General features: G+C 46.8%; 1 protein-coding gene across 1 annotated transcript in view; it reads left to right on the top strand.

The window, feature by feature from the left end:
* The window catches only part of LOC128684340 (uncharacterized), a 319,293-nt gene that overhangs the window by 242,510 nt on the left and 49,004 nt on the right, over positions 1-27,779 (top strand). Inside the window, exon 4 of the mRNA XM_070098229.1 lies at positions 9,535-9,727. Within this exon, the coding sequence (XP_069954330.1) occupies positions 9,535-9,727 (193 nt within the window). The remainder of the gene's footprint in view (positions 1-9,534; positions 9,728-27,779) is intronic.

The following is a 27,779-nucleotide window of genomic DNA, read 5'->3' as shown; positions in this document are numbered from 1 at the left end:
TGCAGCTTCTCTTCAGAATCTCCCAAGAGCACAGTGTCATCAGCAAAGAGCAGCTGTGACAACTCCCACTTTGTGTGTGATTCTTTATCTTTTAACTCCACGCCTCTTGCCAAGACCCTCGCATTTACTTCTCTTACAACCCCATCTATAAATACATTAAACAACCACGGTGACATCACACATCCTTGTCTAAGGCCTACTTTTACTGGGAAAAAATTTCCCTCTTTCCTACATACTCTAACTTGAGCCTCACTATCCTCGTAAAAACTCTTCACTGCTTTCAGTAACCTACCTCCTACACCATACACTTGCAACATCTGCCACATTGCTCCCCTATGTTATAATTCCTTCGTTTGAGGCGCTAAATCAGCGCAGGTCGTTCACTGGCGCATCGAGAGGCTGAAGCCAGATTTTCGATTTGCTAACCAACCGGCCAGGCTAAAGCGGGAAAATCTAGGCAAGACTGAGCAATAATATCGAGGAGTTCACCTTTGGAACTTTCAAAGATTGAATCAGTTCCAACAAGACACTAAGAAAAGAGTTCAGTTTGCAGAAGACGCCTGAACAGACACTTAAAAAAAATTCTTAATAAATAGTCAAACTAACACAAAAAAAAAAAATATTTTTTGCAGGTGTCAGGTTCCTGTCGAAACTCTGGTTCGTCTCACAGGAAACTCATTTATAAACAAAACTGATATGGAAATTATGTACTAAAAATTGGATCTTATAAAATGTCATGACGCGACGAGAGTGACAAAAATCACTTATGAAAAAATAAATTGTCGATTTAAATTTTGATCTTGTGTCTCGTGTTAAGTGATGACAGCGTAAAAATATCTTCCAAGTGTTGAGATGATAAGAGAGAGAGAGAGAGAGAGAGAGAGAGAGAGAGAGAGAGAGAGAGAGAGAGAGAGAGAGAGAGAGAGAGAGAGAGAGAGAGAGAGAGAGAGAGAGAGAATGCATCACCAACTACCCCTCGAATGACCTGTACCCATATTTTCTGAACTAGGTAGAGGATCTATTATGGTGACTCAGCTCGAGCCTCGATCTACCCTGATTCATCCATCGTCATTTATCAGAGATGTGTGAGGTGAATGTTTGAAAAGTTCCACACCGGACAAGTTGTGTGTGTGTGTGTGTGTGTGTGTGTGTGTGTGTGTGTGTGTGTGTGTGTGTGTGTGTGTGTGTGTGTGTGTGTGTGTGTGTGTGTGTGTGTGTATGCTAGTAGTGTATGCAGGTACTGCGCACGTGTATGATTTGTGTGTATCGTGTGAGTTGTGTGTGTGTTGTACCTGTATTGTGAGCGTGTGTGTACGTGTATTATTTGTTTCTGCAGGTGCATTGTGTATGTGTGTGCATTGTGTGCATTCCTTTGTGCACGTGACTTCTTTGCTGCATATTTTCGTGCATTGTGTGACTGTATACGTTCACTGTGTTCATGTGTAAACATAATGTGTGCATGTGTACTTGTACTATGTCCATGTGAAAACGAATTATGTGCAGTGTTACACTCATAAGAGTAAATAGTACTCTGTAACCAAATCACAAGATTTAAATCCCACCACAACTAATCTCATCTCAAGTCATACCTGGTTCCGTGAGCCAAATGCTGTGGGTCGCATCCTGAGGAAGAAAAACGAAATTGCGGAGAATAATAATTATAATAATAATAATAATAATAATAATAATAATAATAATAATAATAATAATAATAATAATAATAATAATAATAATAATAATAATTAAGATGGAGTGCCCAGACTAGTAACTCTACTCCTGTAACCGCAAATACGTAAAATACGTAATTACACCCTATGACCCCGTACTTACACAAAATTGTATTACTATAACTCGTCAAGGAAATTATATTTTCCTCTATAATCCCGTTCCCTTTGTGAAAAGCAGGCATATGATTTTGATCACTTAAAATAACTATGTAACGAAATAAGACTTAAATCACAAACACGTGACTTTGTAATAACATAAAAATGAATGCGCGATCACATGCCACGACTCTGCAATCACATAAAATAACTTCGCAGTCACATAACTAGAGTTTCAATTACCATAGCACTATTGTGCACCCTCTTCAAGTGGCTGTAATCACACAAAATGACCCTTTAATTCAGATATGACTGTGTAATCGCATAACACTACTCTTCATCACATAACATGACTGTAATGGCGTAGCAACTCAGCTTAGCAATTAAACTTTTTTTTTGCAGCCATAAATATCTATGAATGATTGTCCTGTACAGAGTTACACCTGGAAATGAGAGTTAACCAACTTTCCGCTCTATATATATATCTCTTACTGATTAATGACAGTAGAGTTGGATGAGGCGTTCGAATGCACTGATGAGTTAGTTGGGTGCGGTACTCCAGTAAATTGATAATAAAGTTGGATGAGATGTGTTCGTATGTATTAATGAGAGAGTGAGAGTTAGATGGGATGTGTTCGTATGAATTAATGAGAGAGTGGGAGAGTTGCATGAGATGTGTTCGTATGCATTAATGAGAAAGTGGGAGAGTTGGATGAGATGTGTTCGTATGCATTGAGAGAGTGAGAGAGTTAGATGGGATGTGTTCGTATGAATTAATGAGAGAGTGGGAGAGTTAGATGGGATGTGTTCGTATGAATTAATGAGAGAGTGGGAGAGTTAGATGAGATGTGTACGTATGCATTAATGAGAGAGTGGGAGAGTTGGATGAGGTGTTCACTGGTAATGTTTACGTAGCAAATCAAACAGGGTTTGAGTCTGTGTTAGGGAGGACTCACAGCCGAGACCCCTAAAGGGAGATTCTTTGACGCGGGTGAGGGGCTCTAGATCTAGGGAATTGAATCTATGCTCCAGTTATCTGAATTGAACCTGAATGCCTTCCATCTCCCCTCCCCCCTACATGCGCTCCCCCATGATTATAATAACGTCACAGCCGAGAACACTTCCTCCCCACCAGATTACAAACATTAAGATAGCATTTCTAATATTTTTTCCTCCTGTTTCTCGGGCAGAAATATTTACCGAATATCTTGACCCCATGTTAATATATTTATATAGAGTGTTGAACCTCAATGGGAATTCAGCGCGAGGAGTGATGAGGGTTCGATTCTACGTCCGCTAAAAGCGACAACGACGCTACTTTTATTTCTTACTCCATAATATTTAGATTACTCGCATAATGTGGGCGAAGTATGTTGATAGATACTTTTTTTTAAATGCATTTGAATTACAAATAAGGAATTATTTTTATGCGTTCCTCAATAAACCTGGTCCCAGGCATCAAATAGAATACAAAATCAGAGAAAACATTGCATTTTCTTTACTGAAAATCCTCATTAGTAGAAGTACCGTGGATCTAGAATTAAAAATATATTAGCAGCATATTAATTCATTGAGTATTTTCACAATACATTCCTAATATATTAGTTCATAATGCAATTTACGACACTCAGGGTTTGCCATATAGAGGCTAAGCAAAATTTATGAAAAAATTATCAAAAATTCCAGTATTTCATATTAATTACCACAATATTTTGCATTTCTCTAAAGTGTTTTTGTAAGCATTTCATGGCGATTAAAATTAAAATAGCTCGAAGGCATATGGAGATATGAAGAGTAGACTGAACACACAAAACTTGCGAGATATTCCTATTTCGCAATCAAGACTGCGACAAATTTTAAATAATGCACCACACAAATTGCAACTACAACAAAACTAGTAGAGTCAGCTATGATGGAAACCAACTTGACGTTGAACATGCCAGACAAACATTAGAGACCTCACGCCATCATGGAGACGACAATGAGTACAGGTCATGTAACTTTTCAACAATTTCATTTGAACTCCCTCAATGTACTTAGTTATGTTTATAGCTCTTGCTGAGGACGGTCCTTGAATAAGCACGACAACCTTACTTTCCACTTTTTTTTTCAAACACTTGAGTGCTATCGAATTTGCAGGATTGGTTTTGCACCTTTTTTTATTTTTTTATACGTACTGATAGCCTTCTCCTTGCTTCCTACATTCATCTAACTCTGACTGTCAATTAATAATTAGACATTTCGATTGTTCCTCTTAAACGCCTTACATCCACTAACATTAAGGTATATAACATGCCGACACGAGAGCCGTATAAGGGCCACAAGACTGCAGAATGCGGCCCTAATTAACTTGCACAAATTAGCTAGTGCCCATTTTCGAGATAATAAAGCTGATTAAAACATTTCTTAAATTCTTTTTATTACTCCATTCAAATCATTATTTTTTAATTAACTATAACAGACTATGCTTCACCTTTATGAATAAAAGATTCATGTGGAAAGCATATATATATTAATTTTTAGTAATAAGTCGCCGTAATTTAAAAATTTCCTCATCTGATTTACCTATGGCACTAAAAACATTGTTCCAAATTCTTTCACTAGTGGCATCTAAATTATTAGCAGTATTAAATATTTAGTATATGGTATTATTATTCTAGGCTAAATTAAATTCCGCTTGTTATAATAAGGTTCGATTAATTTTCTAAGATTTTTTGGAACAAAATTATTACATTAATATAAATGAAAAAAATACATATCTTTAAACGTATAAGAGAAAATTTTGGAAAGGACTTAATTTTAAATGAGTTCTTACTAATTAACCAATTTTACCTATACGGTACGTCATATATATATATATATATATATATATATATATATATATATATATATATATATATATATATATATATATATATATATATATATATATGTATATATGTATATATATATATATATATATATATATATATATATATATATATATATATATATATATATATATATATAGATAGATATATATATGTTTATATATATATATATATATATATATAGATACACGAAAAAGAGAGAAAGTTGTAACATTGTGCGGAGGAAGAAATATATTGGTGTGAACCTCTGGCCAATAGATTGTGGGGCGCCCAGTGTTGTAAAACGCATTAATAATGTCTCCATTAATTCTAAATATTTATGTCAGTCAGTCATAAACTGTGATGACCGGACAATAACAACTCTCTTGTTGAACAATTTTCACAATATTGTATTGAAAGATCCTGCTTTCAGGCTGTTATAATTATTATAATAATTATTATAATTACTTTATTATTATTATTATTATTATTATTATTATTATTATTAGTATTATTATTATTATTATTATTATTATTATTATTATTATTATTATTATTATTATTATTATTATTATTATGATATTCACGTAGAAGAGTTAAATTTTTCAGTAGTTGTTAGTTATATAAAACTTTAAAAGGTAGTTCATTCCGAATCCTGAAGGTTAAATATTAATATCCTTTTTATTCACAGATCTATACAAATAAACTTTATTATGCCATTCTATCTACATGCATATCTCGAAGTGATTAAAGGATGTCAGATCGAGCCTTCCACTACTACTCCTCGCGCTGAACGATCCCCACACGGGTTTTAGAGCATAAAATAACAGTAACAATAACGATCCTGTGGTCGCTTCACTTTATAGCGTTATCATCTGAGCTTCCCCTTACGATTCTTGCCTTTCCTTCTCCTAGGACATAACTCAGGGTGAGAAAGACTGAAATCTCACCACTGAGAACTATTCACCTATAACCCGCACCTCAGGAAAACTTTAACTGACGATTCCATTCATTCTAGACCATTATCAAGTCGCTGCTGATAATGGTCCAGTACGGGCCGAAACATCGTCTTTAAGTTACGCTTCACAAATAACCCGCATAATAAGAGAGAGGAGCTTATGACGTCGTGCGGGTTATTCGTGTATTGTTCCAGTCACGGTATTGTGCCTTTTATATTTTAAGTTACCTCTCTGAGTGCGGATTATTTGAGATGGAAAAAGTTATTTAATGTTTCCCAAGATAGTACTATAGTTCTCTGCGTTTTGTACTTAAAAAAAAAAAACATATAGAAGCATTTTCGATTTAAACAGGAAAGTTAGTGTGTTCCCCAGTTTACTCATATGTAACAAATAATAATAATAATAATAATAATGGAAATATAAACACATATGCAGTATAATGTGATCCTTTATTGACAACGTTTCGCCCACACAGTGGGCTTTTTCAAGCCACAAACAGATCTGTTTGTGACTTGAAAAAGCCCACTGTGTGGGCGAAACGTTGTCAATAAAGGATCACATTATACTGGATATGTGTTTATTTTTCCATTGTGTCGGTATTTTATACCATTTATTTCCAATAATAATAATAATAATAATAATAATAATAATAATAATAATAATAATAATAATAATAAGATGACGATGATGATGATGAAGAAAAGTACCAATAATAAAATATTAATAACAATAAAATATGAAGCCTCCATGGGTAAGTGGAGAAGAACCCTTCCTCCGTAAGCCATGCGTGTCGTAAGAGGCGACTAAAATGCCGGGAGCAAGGGGCTAGTAACCCCTTCTCCTGTATACATCACTAAATTCAAAAAGAAGAAAGATCTTTCGTTTCTTGTTTATCGGGTCACCCGACCTCAGTGGGAGACGGCCGATGTGTTACAATTATGGAAATTCCTAAAAGAAAAAAAAAGAAAAAACGATTCTCTCAGAATAATGTCATAGATCTTTTCAGATTGAATATTAACAGGGTACAGCGCACCTGGGTGACACTCAAAGATTCATGCAGCTTCAACAATACATAAAAATCCCCATGAAAAATTCACGACAGATGTATAACAATGATTGAGATATTTTTTATTCAACGATGAACGTTCTTTGCAGAGGAGTGAGTTTGGGTAAACTTTTTTTTTCAGTTAAGGGTTTATTTCACGAATAAATCCATAATGGATTAAGCCATTTGTCGTACATTAAAAAAAAATCTCATTTTTTTAAATGTTTGTGGTATTCAATAGATCTTATTTATTTCGATGGATAATAGATTCTACAAGAGAGGAATTATAGATTCTACGAGTTATGTAGAAATCTATACCAAGTTAAATGATGAACGGAGTGTTTGCAGATTTTAAGATTGCTCTTCCTGAGGCAGTGAATACTGAATGTTTTATTGTTGTGCGTGTGTGTGTACTCACCTAGTTGTACTCACCTAGTTGAGGTTGCAGGGGTCGAGTCCAAGCTCCTGGCCCCGCCTCTTCACTGGTCGCCACTAGGTCACTCTCCCTGAACCGTGAGCTTTATCATACCTCTGCTTAAAGCTATGTATGGATCTTGCCTCCACTACATCGCTTTCCAAACTATTCCACTTCCTGACTACTCTGTGGCTGAAGAAATACTTCCTAACATCCTTGTGATTCATCTGTGTCTTCAACTTCCAACTGTGTCCCCTTGTTGCTGTGTCCCATCTCTGGAACATCCTGTCTTTGTCCACTTTGTCAATTCCTCTCAGTATTTTGTATGTCGTTATCATGTCCTCCCTATCTCTCCTGTCCTCCAGTGTCGTCAGGTTGATTTCCCTTAACCTCTCCTCGTAGGACATACCTCTTAGTTCTGGGACTAGTCTTGTTGCAAACCTTTGCACTTTCTCTAGTTTCTTTACGTGGTTGGCTAGGTGTGGGTTTCAAACTGGTGCCGCATACTCCAATATGGGCCTAACGTACACGGTGTACAGGGTCCTGAACGATTCCTTATTAAGATGTCGGAATGCTGTTCTGAGGTTTGCTAGGCGCCCATATGCTGCAGCAGTTATTTGGTTGATGTGCGCTTCAGGAGATGTGCTTGGTGTTATCCTCACCCCAAGATCCTTTTCCTTGAGTGAGGTTTGTAGTCTCTGGCCCCCTAGACTGTACTCCGTCTGCGGTTTTCTTTGCCCTTCCCCAATCTTCATGACTTTGCACTTAGTGGGGTTGAACTCCAGGAGCCAATTGCTGGACCAGGTCTGCAGCCTTTCCAGATCCCTTTGTAGTTCTGCCTGGTCTTCGATCGAATGAATTCTTCTCATCAACTTCACGTCATCTGCAAACAGGGACACTTCGGAGTCTATTCCATCCGTCATATCGTTCACAAATACCACAAATAGCACTGGTCCTAGGACTGGCCCCTGTGGGACCCCGCTGGTCACAGGTGCCCACTCTGACACCTCGCCACGTACCATGACTCGCTGCTGTCTTCCTGACAAGTATTCCCTGATCCATTGTAGTGCCTTCCCTGTTATCCCTGCTTGGTCCTCCAATTTTTGCACTAATCTCTTGTGTGGAACTGTGTCAAACGCCTTCTTGCATTCCAAGAAAATGCAATCAACCCACCCCTCTCTCTCTCTTGTCGTACTGCTGTCACCATGTCATAGAACTCCAGTAGGTTTGTGACACAGGATTTCCCGTCCCTGAAACCATGTTGGCTGCTGTTGATGAGATCATTCCTTTCTAGGTGTTCCACCACTCTTCTCCTGATAATCTTCTCCATGATTTTGCATACTATACATGTCAGTGACACTGGTCTGTAGTTTAATGCTTCATGTCTGTCTCCTTTTTTAAAGATTGGGACTACATTTGCTGTCTTCCATGCCTCAGGCAATCTCCCTGTTTCGATAGATGTATTGAATATTGTTGTTAGGGGTACACATAGCGCCTCTGCTCCCTCTCTCAGGACCCATGGAGAGATGTTATCCGGCCCCATTGCCTTTGAGGTATCTAGCTCATTCAGAAGCCTCTTCACTTCTTCCTCGGTTGTGTGTACTGTGTCCAGCACTTGGTGGTGTGCCCCACCTCTCCGTCTTTGTGTGTGTGTGTGTGTGTGTGTGTGTGTGTGTGTGTACTCACCTAATTGTAGTTGCAGCGGTCGAGACTCAGCTTCTGGCCCCGCCTCTTCAATGAACGCTACTAGGTCCTCTCTCTCCCTGCTCCATGAGCTATATCATACCACGTCTTAAAGCTATGTATGGTACCTGCCTCCACTACATCGCTCGCCAGACTGTTTCACTTCCTGACCACTCTATAACTGAAGAACTGCTTCCTAACATCCCTGTGACTCATCTGAGTCTTAACTTCCAAGAGTGTGTGTGTATGTGTGTGTGTGTGTGTGTGTGTGTGTGTGTGTGTGTGTGTGTGTGTGTGTGTGTGTGTGTGTGTGTGTGTGTGTGGAGTTTACGTACTCTCTTTCATCTCTCTCTCTCTCTCTCTCTCTCTCTCTCTCCAACATACACATGCTTCTTGTTATCTGACAAAACTTTTTCTCCTGCTTCTCAGACTCAGCTTTTTCAACCCCCTTCACTTCCTTCTCCCTTTCTCTCTCCCTCATCGGTTTCACACTCTCATCCACTCACTACCTCACTCACTTCTTCGCTCAAGTCAGTATCTCATTCGGTCACTGTCTCACTTCCACGCGCGCGCACACACACTCACACACACACACACACACACACACACACACACACACACACACACACACACACACACACACACACACACACACACACACACACACACACACACACTCCCTTCACTCACACAACCGCCCCCTGTACGCACTCACGCACCCAAACCACTCATACACACTCGCTCGTTCTCTCTCCCGCAGCTACGACGCACGCAACACTTCCCTGGGCTACCGGCAGCACACGCCACGGGATCAATCGATGGCTAAGCGCACTCGGTTTCACCCGCAGCCGCCAGCACGTATGGTGATACAGGACGCCACCTTGCATGACGCTGGGAGGTATGAGTGTAGGGTCGACTTCGTCAGAGCTCCATCCAAGACTACCATCACTGAGGTGAGTCTAAGGCTAACTTTATTACAGCTACTATCACCGAGGTGAATCTAAGGCTAACTTTATTGCAGCTACTGTCACTGAGGCGAGTCTAAGGCTAACTTTATTGCAGCTACTGTCACTGAGGCGAGTCTAAGGCTAACTTTATTGTAGCTGCTTTCATTGAAGTGAGTGTAAGACTAACTTTATTGCAGGTACTATCGCTGAGATGAGTGTAAGTTTCACTTTATTGCAGCTGCTATCACTAAGGTGAGTGTAAGACTAACTTTACTGCAGATACTATCACTGAGGTGAGTGTAAGTCTAATTTTATTGCAGCTGCTATCACTGAGGTGAGTGTTAGGCTAACTTTATTGTAGTTGCTGTCACTGAGGTGAGTGTATGACTAACTTCACTGCAGGTACTATCACTGAGATGAGAGTAAGTCTAACTTTATTGCGGCTATCACTGAGGTGAGTGTAAGACTAACTTTACTGCAGCTACTATCACTGAGATGAGTGTAAGTCTAACTTTATTGCAGCTGCTATCACTGAGGTGAGTGTAAGTCTAACTTTATTGCAGCTGCTATCACTGAGGTGATTTTAACTGCTTCCTGCCATCACTAAGATGAGTGCAAGATTTATTTTATTGCACCTACCATCACCGAGTTGAGTGTAAGGTCTTCCTACCACCACCGAGTTGAGTGTAAGGTCTTCCTACCATCACCGAGTTCAGTGTAAGGTCTTCCTACCACCACCGAGGTAAGTGTAAGGTCTTCCTACCATCACCGAGTTGAGTGTAAGGTCTTCCTACCATCACCGAGTTGAGTGTAAGGTCTTCCTACCATCACCGAGTTGAGTGTAAGGTCTTCCTACCATCACCGAGTTGAGTGTAAGGTCTTCCTACCATCACCGAGTTGAGTGTAAGGTCTTCCTACCATCACCGAGTTGAGTGTAAGGTCTTCCTACCATCACCGAGTTGAGTGTAAGGTCTTCCTACCACCACCGAGTTGAGTGTAAGGTCTTCCTACCATCACCGAGTTGAGTGTAAGGTCTTCCTACCACCACCGAGGTAAGTGTAAGGTCTTCCTACCATCACCGAGTTGAGTGTAAGGTCTTCCTACCATCACCGAGGTAAGTGTAAGGTCTTCCTACCATCACCGAGTTGAGTGTAAGGTCTTCCTACCATCACCGAGTTGAGTGTAAGGTCTTCCTACCATCACCGAGTTGAGTGTAAGGTCTTCCTACCATCACCGAGTTGAGTGTAAGGTCTTCCTACCATAACTAAGGTGAGTTTAAGGTCTTCCTACCATCAATTAGGTGAGTATAAGGTCTTCCTACCATCAATGAGGTGAGTGTAAGGTCTTCCTACCATCAATGAGGTGAGTGTAAGGTCTTCCTACCATCAATGAGGTGAGTGTCAAGTTTTTCTTACCTAGGTAAGAGTAAGAACTTCCTACCATCATTGAGGTCAGTATACGTTCAACACTTTTTGCCATTTCTGAGGTCAGTATAAACTCAAGTTTTTTAATGTGTACGACCACTGAGGTCAGTGTACGACCTGCTTTAAATATTACACTTCTCTTCTGACAGCTAATCTGGCGAAGAAAATTTATTAAGCATATATATTGGTGATACACTGATTATAATTCAAGACACAATCTCTCTCTTAAATTTTCTAAAAAAAATATAATTCTTTTTAAGATTCAGCATTTTAATGAATAATGATCAGTTTGTTCACAGACTTTGTCCTCTTAATTTTACGTCCTTCTCTTCTTCTCCTCCTCCTCCTCCTCCTTCCTACTCCTCCTCTTCTTTTTCCTCCTCCTCGTATTTCCCACTCTATCTACTCCTTTTCCTTTTCCCTAATCTTCTTCCCTCCTCCCTCTTCATATTCATCCTACTTCTTAATCCTTCTCCCTCCTTCTTACTATTCCTATTCTTCCTAATTCTTAATCTTTTTCCCCTTCTTACTCTCCCTCATCTTTTTCTCTTCTTGAAGACAGTGAGGAGCTATCAGCAACAAAACTATCAGAACGCAACACTCAATATTCCCGAATAAAACTGCATTTTCTGGGCACTGGTCACGCCGCACCTCGCATACACAGGTCACGCCGCACCTCGCATACACAGGTCACGCCGCACCTCGCATACACTAGTCATGCCGCACCTCGCATACACTGGTCACGCCGCACCTCGCATACACTGATCACGCCGCACCTCTCATACACTGGTCACACCGCACCTCGCATACCCTAGTCATGCCGCACCTCGCATACACTGGTCACGCCGCACCTCGCATACACTAGTCATGCCGCACCTCGCATACACTGGTCACGCCGCACCTCGCATACACTGATCACGCCGCACCTCTCATACACTGGTCACGCCGCACCTCGCATACACTAGTAATGCCGCACCTCGCATACACTGGTCACGCCGCACCTCGCATACACTAGTCATGCCGAACCTCGCATACACTGATCGCGCCGTACCTCGCAAACACTGGTCACGCCAAACCTCGCATACACTGATCACGCCGCACCTCGCATACACTGGTCACGCCGTACCTCGCATACACTAGTCGTGCCGCACCTCGCATACACTGGTCACGCCGCACCTCGCATACACTAGTCATGCCGCACCTCGCATACACTGGTCACACCGCACCTCGCATACCCTAGTCATGCCGCACCTCGCATACACTGGTCACGCCGCACCTCGCATACACTAGTCATGCCGCACCTCGCATACACTGGTCACGCCGCACCTCGCATACACTGATCACGCCGCACCTCGCATACACTGGTAACGCCGCACCTCGCATACACTAGTAATGCCGCACCTCGCATACACTGGTCACGCCGCACCTCGCATACACTAGTCATGCCGCACCTCGCATACACTGGTCACGCCGCACCTCGCATACACTAGTCATGCCGCACCTCGCATACACTGGTCACACCGCACCTCGCATACACTAGTCATGCCGCACCTCGCATACACTGGTCACGCCGCACCTCGCATACACTAGTCATGCCGCACCTCGCATACACTGGTCACGCCGCACCTCGCATACACTGAACACGCCGCACCTCTCATACACTGGTCACGCCGCACCTCGCATACACTAGTAATGCCGCACCTCGCATACACTGGTCACGCCGCACCTCGCATACACTAGTCATGCCGAACCTCGCATACACTGATCACGCCGTACCTCGCAAACACTGGTCACGCCGCACCTCGCATACACTGATCACGCCGCACCTCGCATACACTGGTCACGCCGTACCTCGCATAAACTAGTCATGCCGCACCTCGCATACACTGGTCACGCCGCACCTCGCATACACTAGTCATGCCGCACCTCGCATACACTGGTCACACCGCACCTCGCATACCCTAGTCATGCCGCACCTCGCATACACTGGTCACGCCGCACCTCGCATACACTAGTCATGCCGCACCTCGCATACACTGGTCACGCCGCACCTCGCATACACTGATCACGCCGCACCTCTCATACACTGGTCACGCCGCACCTCGCATACACTAGTAATGCCGCACCTCGCATACACTGGTCACGCCGCACCTCGCATACACTAGTCATGCCGAACCTCGCATACACTGATCGCGCCGTACCTCGCAAACACTGGTCACGCCAAACCTCGCATACACTGATCACGCCGCACCTCGCATACACTGGTCACGCCGTACCTCGCATACACTAGTCATGCCGCACCTCGCATACACTGGACACGCCGCACCTTGCATACACTAGTCATGCCGCACCTCGCATACACTGGCCACGCCGCACCTCGCATACACTAGTAATACCGCACCACGCATACACTGGTCACGCCGCACCTCGCATACACTGGTCACGCCGCACCTCGCATACACTGGTCACGCCGCACCTCACATGCCTTGGTCATGCCGCACCTCGCATACATTGGTCATGCCGCACCTCGCATACACTGGTCACGCCGCACCTCACATGCCTTGGTCATGCCGCACCTCGCATACATTGGTCATGCCGCACCTCACATACACTGGTTACGCCGCACCTCGCATACACTAGTTATGCAGCACCTCTCATACACTGGTCACGCCGCACCTCGCATACAGTAGTCGTGCCGCACCTCGCATACACTGGTCACGCAGCACCTCGCAAACACTGGTCACGCCGCACCTCGCATACACTTGTCATGATGCACCTCGCATACACTAGTCATGCCGAACATCGCAAACACTGGTCACGCCGCACCTCGCATACACTGGTCACGCCGCACCTCGCATACATTGGTCATGCCGCACCTCACATACACTGGTCACGCCGCACCTTGCATACACTGGTCACGCCGCACCTCGAATACACTGGTCACGCCGCACCTCGCATACACTAGTCATGCCGCACCTCGCATACACTGGTCACGCCGCACCTCGCAAACACTGGTCACGCCGCACCTCGCATACACTTGTCATGATGCACCTCGCATACACTAGTCATGCCGCACCTCGCATACACTGGCCACGCAGCACCTCTCATACACTAATCATGCCGAACCTTGCATACACTAGTGACGCCGCACCTCGCATACACTGGTCACGCCGCACCTCGCATACACTGGTCACGCCGCACATCACATACACTAGTCATGCCACACCTCGCATACACTGGTCACGCCGCACCTCGCATACACTGGTCACGCCGCACCTCGCATACATTGGTCATGCCGCACCTCACATACACTGGTCACGCCGCACCTCGCATACACTAGTCATGCAGCACCTCTCATACACTGGTCACGCTGCACCTCGCATACACTGGTCACGCCGCACCTCTCATACACTGGTCACGCCGCACCTCGCATACACTGGTCACGCCTCACCGCGCATACACTGGTCACGACGCACCTAGCATACACTAGTCATGCCGCAATTTGCATACACTGGTCACGCCGCACCTCGAATACACCGGTCACGCCGCACCTCGCATACACTAGTCATGCCGCACCTCGCATACACTGGTCACGCCGCACCTCGCAAACACTGGTCACGCCGCACCTCGCATACACTTGTCATGATGCACCTCGCATACACTAGTCATGCCGCACCTCGCATACACTGGTCACGCCGCACCTCACATACACTAGTCATGCCACACCTCGCATACACTGGTCACGCCGCACCTCGCATACACTAGTCATGCCGAACCTCGCATACACTGGTCACGCCGCACCTCACATACACTTGTCACGCCGCACCTCGCATACACTGGCCACGCCGCACCTCTCATACACTAATCATGCCGAACCTTGCATACACTAGTGACGCCGCACCTCACATACACTGGTCACGCCCCACCTCGCATACAGTGGTCACGCTGCACCTCGCATACACTGGTCACGCCGCACCTCGCAAACACTGGTCACGCCGCACCTCGCATACACTTGTCATGATGTACCTCGCATACACAAGTCATGGCGCACCTCGCATGCACTGGTCACGCCGCACCTTACATACACTAGTCATGCCACACCTCGCATACACTGGTCACGCCGCACCTCGCATACACTAGTCATGCCGAACCTCGCATACACTGGTCACGCCGCTCCTCACATACACTTGTCACGCCGCACCTCGCATACACTGGCCACGCCGCACCTCTCATACACTAATCATGCCGAACCTTGCATACACTAGTGACGCCGCACCTCGCATACACTGGCCACGCCGCACCTCGCATACACTAGTCATGTCGCACCTCGCATACACTAGTGACGCCGCACCTCGCATACACTGGTCACGCCGCACCTCGAATACACTAGTCATGTCGCACCTCGCATACACTGGCCACGCCGCACCTCGCATGCACTGGTCACGCCGCACCTTGCGTACATTGGTCACGCCGTACCTCGCATACACTGGTCACGCCGCACCTCGCATACATTCGTCACGCCGCACCTCGCATACACTGGTCACGCCGCACCTCATATACACTAGTCATGCCGCACCTCGCATACACTGGTCACCCCGCACCTCGCATTCACTGGTCACGCCGCACTTCGCAGACGATGGTCACGCCGCACCTCGCATACACTGGTCACGCCGCACCTCGCATACACTGGTCACGTAGCACCTCTCATACACTGGTCACGCCGCACCTCGCATACACTAGTAATGCCGCACCTCGCATACACTGGTCACGCCGCTCCTCACATACACTTGTCACGCCGCACCTCGCATACACTGGCCACGCCGCACCTCTCATACACTAATCATGCCGAACCTTGCATACACTAGTGACGCCGCACCTCGCATACACTGGTCACACGGCACCTCGCATACACTGGTCACGCCGCACCTCGCATACATTCGTCACCTCGCACCTCCCAGACACTGGTCACGCCGCACCTCGCATACACTGATCACGCCGCACCTCATATACACTAGTCATGCCGCACATCGCATTCACTGGTCACGCCGCACTTCGCAGACGATGGTCACGCCGCACCTCGCATACACTGGTCACGCCGCACCTCGCATACACTGGTCACGCCGCACCTCTCATACACTGGTCACGCCGCACCTCGCATACACTAGTAATGCCGCACCTTTCATACACTGATCACGCCGCATATCGCATACACTGGTCACGCCGTACCTCGCATACACTAGTCATGCCGCACCTCGCATACACTGGACACGCCGCACCTTGCATACACTAGTCATGCCGCACCTCGCATACACTGGCAACGCCGCACCTCGCATACACTAGTAAAACCGCACCTCGCATGCACTGGTCACGCCGCACCTCGCATACACTGGTCACGCCGCACCTCGCATACACTGGTCACGCCGCACCTCCCATACATTGGTCATGCCGCACCTCACATACACTAGTCATGCCGCACCTCGCATACACTGGTCACGCCGCACCTCGCATACACTGGTCACGCCGCACCTCGCATACATTGGTCATGCCGCACCTCACATACACTGGTCACGCCGCACCTCGCATACACTAGTCATGCAGCACCTCTCATACACTGGTCACGCTGCACCTCGCATACACTGGTCACGCCTCACCGCGCATACACTGGTCACGACGCACCTAGCATACACTAGTCATGCCGCACCTTGCATACACTGGACACACCGCACCTTGCTTACACTGGTCAAGCCGCACCTCGAATACACTGGTCACGCCGCACCTCGCATACACTGGTCACGCCGCACCTCGCATACACTAGTCATGCCGCACCTCGCATACACTGGTCACGCCGCACCTCGCAAACACTGGTCACGCCGCACCTCGCATACACTTGTCATGATGCACCTCGCATACACTAGTCATGCCGCACCTCGCATACACTAGTCATGCCGAACCTCGCATACACTGGTCACGCCGCACCTCACATACACTTGTCACGCCGCACCTCGCATACACTGGCCACGCCGCACCTCTAATACACTGGTCACGCCGCACCTCGCAAACACTGGTCACGCCCCACCTCGCATACACTTGTCATGATGCACCTCGCATACACTAGTCATGCCGCACCTCGCATACACTGGTCACGCCGCACCTCACATACACTAGTCATGCCACACCTCGCATACCCTGGTCACGCCGCACCTCGCATACACTAGTCATGCCGAACCTCGCATACACTGGTCACGCCACACCTCACATACACTTGTCAAGCCGCACCTCGCATACGCTGGCCACGCCGCACCTCTCATACACTAATCATGCCGAACCTTGCATACACTAGTCACGCCGCACCTCGCATACACTGGTCACGCCGCACCTCGCATACACTGGTCACGCCGCACCTCGCATACACTGGTCACGCCGCACCTCGCATACACTAGTCATGCCGCACCTCGCATACACTGGTCACACAGCACCTCGCATACACTAGTCATGCCGCAACTCGCATACACTAGTCATACCGCACCTCGCATACACTGGTCAGGCCGCACCTCGCATACACTGGTCACGCCGCACCTCGCATACACTGGTCACGCCGTACCTCGCATACACTGGTCACGCCGCACCTCGCATACATTGATCACGTCGCACGTCGCATACACTGGTCACGCCGGACTTCGGAGACACTGGTCACGCCGCACTTGGCATACACTGGTCACGCCGCACCTCGCATACACTAGTCATGCCGCACCTCGCATACACTGGTCACGCCGCACCTCGGAAACACTGGTCACGCCGCACCTCGCATACACTTGTCATGATGCACCTCGCATACACTAGTCATGCCGCACCTCGCATACACTGGTCACGCCGCACCTCACATACACTAGTCATGCCACACCTCGCATTCACTGGTCACGCCGCACCTCGCATACACTAGTCATGCCGCACCTCGCATACACTGGTCACGCCGCACCTCGCATACACTGGTCACGCCGCACCTCGCAAACACTGGTCACGCCGCACCTCGCATACACTTGTCATGATGCACCTCGCATACACTAGTCATGCCGCAGCTCGCATACACTGGTCACGCCGCACCTCACATACACTAGTCATGCCACACCTCGCATACACTGGTCACGCCGCACCTCGCATACACTGCTCACGCCGCACCTCGCATACACTGGTCACGCCGCACCTCGCATACACTAGTCGTGCCGCACCTCGCATACACTGGTCACGCCGCACCTCGCATACACTGGTCACGCCATACCTCGCATACACTGGTCACGCCGCACCTCGCATACATTGGTCATATCGCACCTCGTAGACACTGGTCACGCCGCACCTCGCATACACTGGTCACGCCGCACCTCGCATACACTGGTCACGCCGCACCTCGCAGACATTTGTCACACCGCACCTCGCATGCAGTGGTCACGCCGCACCTCGCATACACTGGTCTCGCCGCACCTCGCATACACTGGTCACGCCGCACCTCGCATACACTGGTCACGCCATACCTCGCATACACTGGTCACGCCGCTCCTCGCATACATTGGTCACATCGCACCTCGTAGACACTGGTCACGCCGCACCTCGCATACACTGGTCACGCCGCACCTCGCATACACTGGTCTCGCCGCACCTCGCATACACTAGTCATGCAGCACCTCGCATACGCTGGTCACGCCGCACCTCGCAAGCACTAGTCATGCCGCACCTCGCATGCACTGGTCACGCTGCACCTCGCATACACTGATCACGCCGCACCTCGCATTCACTGGTCACTCCGCACCTCGCATACACTGGTCACTCCTCACCTCGCACACTGGTCACGCTGCACCTCGCATACGCTGGTCACGCCGCACCTCGCATACACTAGTCATGCCGCACCTTGCATACACTGGTCACGCCGCACCTCGCATACACTGATCACGCCGTACCTCGCATACATTGGTCTCGTCGCACCTCGCAGACACTGGTCACACCGCACCTCGCAGACACTGGTCACGCCGCACCTCGCATACACTGGTCACGCCGCACCTCGCATACACTGGTCACGCCGCACCTCGCATACACTGGTCACGCCGCACCTCGCAGACACTGGTCACGCCGCACCTCGCATACACTGGTCACGCCGCACCTCGCATACACTTGTCACGTCGCACCTCGCATGCACTGGTCACGCCGCACCTAGCAGACACTGGTCACGCCGCACCTCGCATACGCTAGTCACGCCGCACCTGGCATACACTGGTCACGCCGCACCTCGCATACACTGGTCATGCCGCACCTCGCATATACTGGTCACGCCGCACCTCGCATACACTGGTCAAGCCGCACCTCGCATGCACTGGTAACGCCGCACCTCGCATACACTAGTCATGCCGCACCTCGCATACACTGGTCACGCTGCACCTCGCATACACTAGTCATGCCGCACCTCGCATACACTGGTCACGCCGCACCTCGCATACACTGGTAACGCCGCACCTCGCATACACTGGTCACGCCACATCTCGCATAGAGTGGTCACGGCGCACCTCGCATACACTGGTCACGCCGCACCTCGAATACACTGGTTACGCCGCACCTCGCATACACTTGTCACGCCGCACCTCGCATACACTGGTCACGCCGCACCTCGCGTACACTGGTCACGTAGCACCTTGCATACACTGGTCACGCCGTACCTCGTATACACTGGTCACGCCGCACATCGCAGACACTGGTCACGCCGCACCTCCCATACACTGGTCACGCCGCACCTCGCATACACTAGTCATGCAGCACCTCGCATACACTGGTCACGCCGTACCTCGCATACACTGGTCACGCCGCACCTCGCATACACTGGTCACGCCGCACCTCGCATACACTGGTAACGCCGCACCTCGCATACACTGGTCACGCCGCATACACTGCACCGCACCTCGCACACGCCGCACCTCGCATACTGGTCACGCCGCACGCACGCCGCACCTCGCATACACTTGTCATGCCGCACCTCGCATACATTGGTCACGCCGCACCTGGTCGCACACTCATGCCGCACCTACACTGTCATCACGCGCATACACTAGCACTTGTCACGCCGCACCTCGCATTCACTGGTCACGCCGCACCTCGCATACGCTGGTCACGCCGCACCTCGCATACACTAGTCATGCCGCACCTCGCATACACTGGTCACGCCACATCTCGCATAGAGTGGTCACGGCGCACCTCGCATACACTGGTCACGCCGCACCTCGAATACACTGGTTACGCCGCACCTCGCATACACTTGTCACGCCGCACCTCGCATACACTGGTCACGCCGCACCTCGCGTACACTGGTCACGTAGCACCTTGCATACACTGGTCACGCCGCACCTCGCATATACTGGTCACGCCGCACCTCGCATACACTGGTCAAGCCGCACCTCGCATGCACTGGTAACGCCGCACCTCGCATACACTAGTCATGCCGCACCTCGCATACACTGGTCACGCTGCACCTCGCATACACTAGTCATGCCGCACCTCGCATACACTGGTCACGCCGCACCTCGCATACACTGGTAACGCCGCACCTCGCATACACTGGTCACGCCTCATCTCGCATACAGTGGTTACGGCGCACCTCGCATACACTGGTCACGCCGCACCTCGCATACACTGGTTACGCCGCACCTCGCATACACTTGTCACGCCGCACCTCGCATACACTGGTCACGCCGCACATCGCGTACACTGGTCACGTAGCACCTTGCATACACTGGTCACGCCGTACCTCGTATACACTGGTCACGCCGCACATCGCAGACACTGGTCACGCCGCACCTCCCATACACTGGTCACGCCGCACCTCGCATACACTAGTCATGCAGCACCTCGCATACACTGGTCACGCTGCACCTCGCATACACTAGTCATGCCGCACCTCGCATACACTGGTCACGCCGCACCTCGCATACACTGGTAACGCCGCACCTCGCATACACTGGTCACGCCTCATCTCGCATAGAGTGGTCACAGCGCACCTCGCACACACTGGTTACGCCGTTCCTCGCATACACTGGTCACGCCACACCTCGCATACACTGGTCACGCCGCACCTCGCATACACTAGTCACGTCGCACCTCGCATACACTGGTCACGCCGCACCTCGCGTACACTGGTCACGCTGCACATCGCATACACTAGTCATGCCGCACCTCGCATATACTAGTCACGCCGCACCTCGCATACACTGGTCACACCGCACCTCGCATACACTGGTCGCGCCGCACCTCGCATACACTGGTCACGCCGCACCTCGCATACACTAGTCATGCCGCACCTCACATACACTGGTCACGCCGCACCTCGCATACACTAGTCATGTCGCACCTCGCATACACTGGTCACGCCGCACCTCGCATACACTGGTCACGCCGCACTTCGCATACACTGGTCACGCCGTACCTCGCATACACTGGTCACGCCGCACCTCGCATACATTGGTCACGTCGCACCTCGCAGACACTGGTCACGCCGCACCTCGCATACACTGGTCACGCCGCACCTCATATACACTAGTCATGCCGCACCTCGCATACACTGGTCACGCCGCACCTCGCATACACTGGTCACGCCGCACCTCGCAGACACTGGTCACGCCGCACCTCGCAGACACTGGTCACGCCGCACCTCGCATACACTGGTCACGCCGCACCTCACATACACTGGTCACGCCGCATTTCGCATACACTGGTCACACCGCACCTTGCAGACACTGGTCACGCCGCACCTCGTAGACACTGGTCAAGCCGCACCTCGGATACACTGGTGACGGCGTTCCTCGCATACACTGGTCACGCCGCACCTCGCATACACTGGTCACGCCGCACCTCACATACACTGGTCACGCCGCACCTTGCATACACTGGTCACGCCGCACCTCGCAGACACTGGTCACGTCGCACCTCGCATACATTGGTCACGCCGCACCTCGCATACACTGGTCACGCCGTACCTCGCATACACTGGTCACGCTGCATCTCGCATACACTAGTCACGCCGCACCTCGCATACACTAGTCACACCGCACCTATCATACACTGGTCACGCCGCACCTCGCATACACTGGTCACGCCGCACCTCGCAGACACTGGTCACGTCGCACCTCGCATACATTGGTCACGCCGCACCTCGCATACACTGGTCACGCCGTACCTCGCATACACTGGTCACGCCGTACCTCGGATACACTTGTCACGGCGCTCCTCGCAGTCACTGGTCACGCTGCATCTCGCATACACTAGTCACGTTGCACCTCGCATACACTAGTCACACCGCACCTCGCATACACTAGTCACACTGCACCTCGCATACACTAGTCACGCCGCACCTCGCGTACACTAGTCACACCGCACCTAGCATACACTAGTCACACTGCACCTCGCATACACTAGTCACGCTGTACCTCGCATACACTGGTCTCGCCGCACCTCGCATACACTTTCCAATTTTTGTAAACAAAACAGGATGTCCTGCCTATGTTGACCGTTTTGACGTGACAGTTATTATTAATATTCTTATACTAATCGGTATTATTATTATTATTATTATTATTATTATTATTATTATTATTATTATTATTATTATTATTATTATTATTATTATTATTATTATTATAATTTTTATTGTTATTATTATTATTATTATTGTTGTTGTTTTTGATATTATTATTATTATTAATATTATTATTATTATTATTATTATTATTATTATTATTATTATTATTATGTTGTTGTTGTTGTTGTTACATTTAAGAAAAGCGTTAAACTCGTGTGGGTAAAGTAGCACAAGTCGTGATGGAGACTCGATCCTCCGTTCCATAAGAGCAGTCAAGTTTTCTCCCCCACTAAGCTAGCAGCTTCTTTCTAATTACAAGATAAGCACTATGAAAGAAGAATCAAAGGACAAAAACCTTGTTTTCTTCGAGACAGCGAGGATTGCCAGGAGATTTAATTAAAACATTTAAGATGTTGAAGAGCAATTAGACTCAACAAGGCAGAATGACGGCAGGAAATTTAGGAAACGTTAGCGCGGTTCTCACCTGCGTTTAAAAACAACACTAGTGTTGTGTATATAGTCTTCAAACTAATCTTTCTCGAAGAATGGGTCGCGACCCCTCTCCACAGGGGCAGTAAGCCCTTTTCAAAATGGTCTTTGAGCCGGTTTCATATCTACTGAGACTCGTAACATAAAGTACAGTAACATTTATATTTCTTTAATAGATTGTTTTGTTCCCACAAGGAAAAAATAATATAGCATCCATATACAGACATATTAAGCTAAATATAAAAAAAATCTACATTTGTCAAATGTGGCTCAGAAATACTACTCTCCTCTCCTTTCCAAATCTAGTTTGTGAACACTCTAAAGTTTTCTTTGTTGTTTGTCTAAACTCTAATTTATTACTTACATTTTGTCTTCTCTTTGTAGAGTCTGAGAGCTAGGAAACTCACCTGTGATGTTAGGAACTCACCTGTGATGTTAGGAACTCACCTGTGATGTTAGGAACTCACCTGTGATGTTAGGAACTCACCTGTGATGTTAGGAACTCACCTGTGATGTTAGGAACTCACCTGTGATGTTAGGAACTCACCTGTGATGTTAGGAACTCACCTGTGATGTTAGGAACTCACCTGTGATGTTAGGAACTCACCTGTGATGTTAGGAACTCACCTGTGATGTTAGGAACTCACCTGTGATGTTAGGAACTCACCTGTGATGTTAGGAACTCACCTGTGATGTTAGGAACTCACCTGTGATGTTAGGAACTCACCTGTGATGTTAGGAACTCACCTGTGATGTTAGGAACTCACCTGTGATGTTAGGAACTCACCTGTGATGTTAGGAACTCACCTGTGATGTTAGGAACTCACCTGTGATGTTAGGAACTCACCTGTGATGTTAGGAACTCACCTGTGATGTTAGGAACTCACCTGTGATGTTAGGAACTCACCTGTGATGTTAGGAACTCACCTGTGATGTTAGGAACTCACCTGTGATGTTAGGAACTCACCTGTGATGTTAGGAACTCACCTGTGATGTTAGGAACTCACCTGTGATGTTAGGAACTCACCTGTGATGTTAGGAACTCACCTGTGATGTTAGGAACTCACCTGTGATGTTAGGAACTCACCTGTGATGTTAGGAACTCACCTGTGATGTTAGGAACTCACCTGTGATGTTAGGAACTCACCTGTGATGTTAGGAACTCACCTGTGATGTTAGGAACTCACCTGTGATGTTAGGAACTCACCTGTGATGTTAGGAACTCACCTGTGATGTTAGGAACTCACCTGTGATGTTAGGAACTCACCTGTGATGTTAGGAACTCACCTGTGATGTTAGGAACTCACCTGTGATGTTAGGAACTCACCTGTGATGTTAGGAACTCACCTGTGATGTTAGGAACTCACCTGTGATGTTAGGAACTCACCTGTGATGTTAGGAACTCACCTGTGATGTTAGGAACTCACCTGTGATGTTAGGAACTCACCTGTGATGTTAGGAACTCACCTGTGATGTTAGGAACTCACCTGTGATGTTAGGAACTCACCTGTGATGTTAGGAACTCACCTGTGATGTTAGGAACTCACCTGTGATGTTAGGAACTCACCTGTGATGTTAGGAACTCACCTGTGATGTTAGGAACTCACCTGTGATGTTAGGAACTCACCTGTGATGTTAGGAACTCACCTGTGATGTTAGGAACTCACCTGTGATGTTAGGAACTCACCTGTGATGTTAGGAACTCACCTGTGATGTTAGGAACCAGTTATACTACAACTCTTGAAAAAACAATTATAAACAATATTAAAACCTATATTCTTCAATACATTATCGAGGATAAATCTATATATTATTTTATAACAGGAAAGCTGTCTTTAGTAGTCACAGGTAGCTGGACCATCCTAGCAGTGACCATCCTAGCAGTGACCATCCTAGCAGTGACCATACTAGCAGTGACCATCCTAGCAGTGACCAGCCTAGCAGTGACCATCCTAGCAGTGACCATCCTAGCAGTGACCATCCTAGCAGTTACCATCCTAGCAGTGACCATCCTAGCAGTGACCATCCTAGCAGTGACCATCCTAGCAGTGACCAGCCTAGCAGTGACCATCCTAGCAGTGACCATCCTAGCAGTGACCTTCCTAGCAGTGACCATCCTAGCAGTGACCATCCTAGCAGTGACCATCCTAGCAGTGACCATCCTAGCAGTGACCATTCTAGCAGTGACCATCCTAGCAGTGACCATCCTAGCAGTGACCATCCTAGCAGTGACCATCCTAGCAGTGACCATTCTAGCAGTGACCAGCCTAGCAGTGACCAGCCTAATAGTGACCATCCTAGCAGTGACTATCCTAGCAGTGACCATCCTAGCAGTGACCATCCTAGCAGTGGCCATTCTAGCAGTGACCATCCTAGCAGTGACCATTCTATCAGTGACCATTCTAGCAGTGACCCTCCTAGCAATGACCATTCTAGCAGTGACCATCCTAGCAGTGACCATCCTAGCAGTGACCAGCCTAGCAGTGACCAGCCTAGCAATGACCATCCTAGCAGTGACCAGTCTAGCAGTGACCATTCTAGCAGTCACCATCCTAGCAGAGACCATCCTAGCAGTGACTATCGTAGCAGTGACCATTCTAGCAGTGACCATCCTAGCAGTTACCATCCTAGCAGTGACCATCCTAGCAGTGACCATCCTAGCAGTGACCATCCTAGCAGAGACCATCCTAGCAGTGACCAGCAGACCGCTGTTCGTGTGAAAATAAGGCGCATACGAGAAATCAAGACATTTACTGAATGAGATGTTTCACCGCTGTTGGCCTTCTCAATCCTAATATCCCATACTCTTGTGTTAGCATTGCTCTCAGACATTCCTTAGTATTAGTACCTCGCAAGGGACTAAAAGCAGAAACTATTGCAAGGGATGGACCGGGCAATGTACATAATTAGCATTCTACTTTTATTCCAAAATTTCAACCCGTGTGGGTCATTCAGTGCAGAGAGTTATGGAGGCTCGATCGTCCCTTCGTTATTCTTAACACACATGCTAATAGAGTATACTCCCTTCATTTTTCGAAAACCTGCAGAGCGGTACAGTGGTCTAACTATCCCTTTAGATACATAAATTGATACGTGGAAAAGGGGTTGTCGTGTGTGAATTTGCAATAAGAGCAGCAGTATGGATTGTACATTAACCTTGCACGCAAATCTGAGTCATCCTCAAGCTAGTTCAGTTGTCAAGAGTACAAAAGAAAAAAGTGGTCCAAGGGATTAACACCTCCATAAATAAGTCTACGAATAGGCACAACACACGTTGGCACTAATCAACTCAATAATAACTTGTGCTTATACAGTAAAAATAGAGTAGCTAGAACAAACAGCAAGGATAGTACAAGCTGCTAAGTGAACATAGGTGTCAGTTCCAGTTCCCAACAGTCTTGGTTCACACCCAGAAGTTCGTGTCCATGTTCTACCTCCTACTATTCCTTCCTCAGGGCCACGGACTGGCTGGGCAGCATCTAAGCGCTAAGTGACCATCTAAACACCAGACCATTGAGAACAGGGCTCTTTAGCATCACTTTACCAGTTCTACCAAGTCTACGCAGCTATCGACTAGAGAAAATCATTGATTACCAAGACAGAATATGATTGTCATTACGGCATATCACTTGACTTCTTCAACTACAAAAGCGAGAGAATGACACAAATGGAATATATATATATGTATATATATATATATATATATATATATATATATATATATATATATATATATATATATATATATATATATATATATATATGTCGTGCCGAATAGGCAGAATTTGCCATCTTGGCTTAAATAGCAACGTTCAACTTGCCATATAGGACAAGTGAAAATTTGTGTATGTAATAATTTCGCCAAAATCATTCTGAACCTAACGAAAAAAATATATGTCACTGTATTTGTTTAGTATTAAATTACTGTAAACAAATCTAAAATATATTTAGTTGGGTCAGGCTATATATATATATATATATATATATATATATATATATATATATATATATATATATATATATATATATATATATATATATATATATATATATATATATATATATATATATATATATATATATATATATATATATATATATATATATATATATATATATATATATATATATATATATATATATATATATTATATATATATATATATATATATATATATATATATATATATATATATACATTTATATATATATATATATATATATATATATATATATATATATATATATATATATATATATATATATATATATATATATATATATGTATACATACATATATATATATATATATATATATATATATATATATATATATATATATATATATATATATATATATATATATAAACTGCGGCTGGCCAGAAATCGAACCCGTGTTATTTTAACCCGCCTCGTGGGAAGTAAGTCAAAATTCATGACGCTCCTAACCACTAGACCATCAATCCTTCAAACATCATGAACCTAGTAGTACTGGGCATGTTTCATGATGCGAGGACTTGTGTGGCTGTAGTGAGCT

The sequence above is a fragment of the Cherax quadricarinatus genome, chromosome 4 (genome assembly GCF_038502225.1).
Source record: "Cherax quadricarinatus isolate ZL_2023a chromosome 4, ASM3850222v1, whole genome shotgun sequence".
NCBI classification, from domain to species: Eukaryota; Metazoa; Arthropoda; class Malacostraca; order Decapoda; family Parastacidae; genus Cherax; species Cherax quadricarinatus.
The sequence above is the reverse complement of the archived record's forward strand: the minus strand, read 5'-3'. Positions and strand labels throughout refer to the sequence as shown.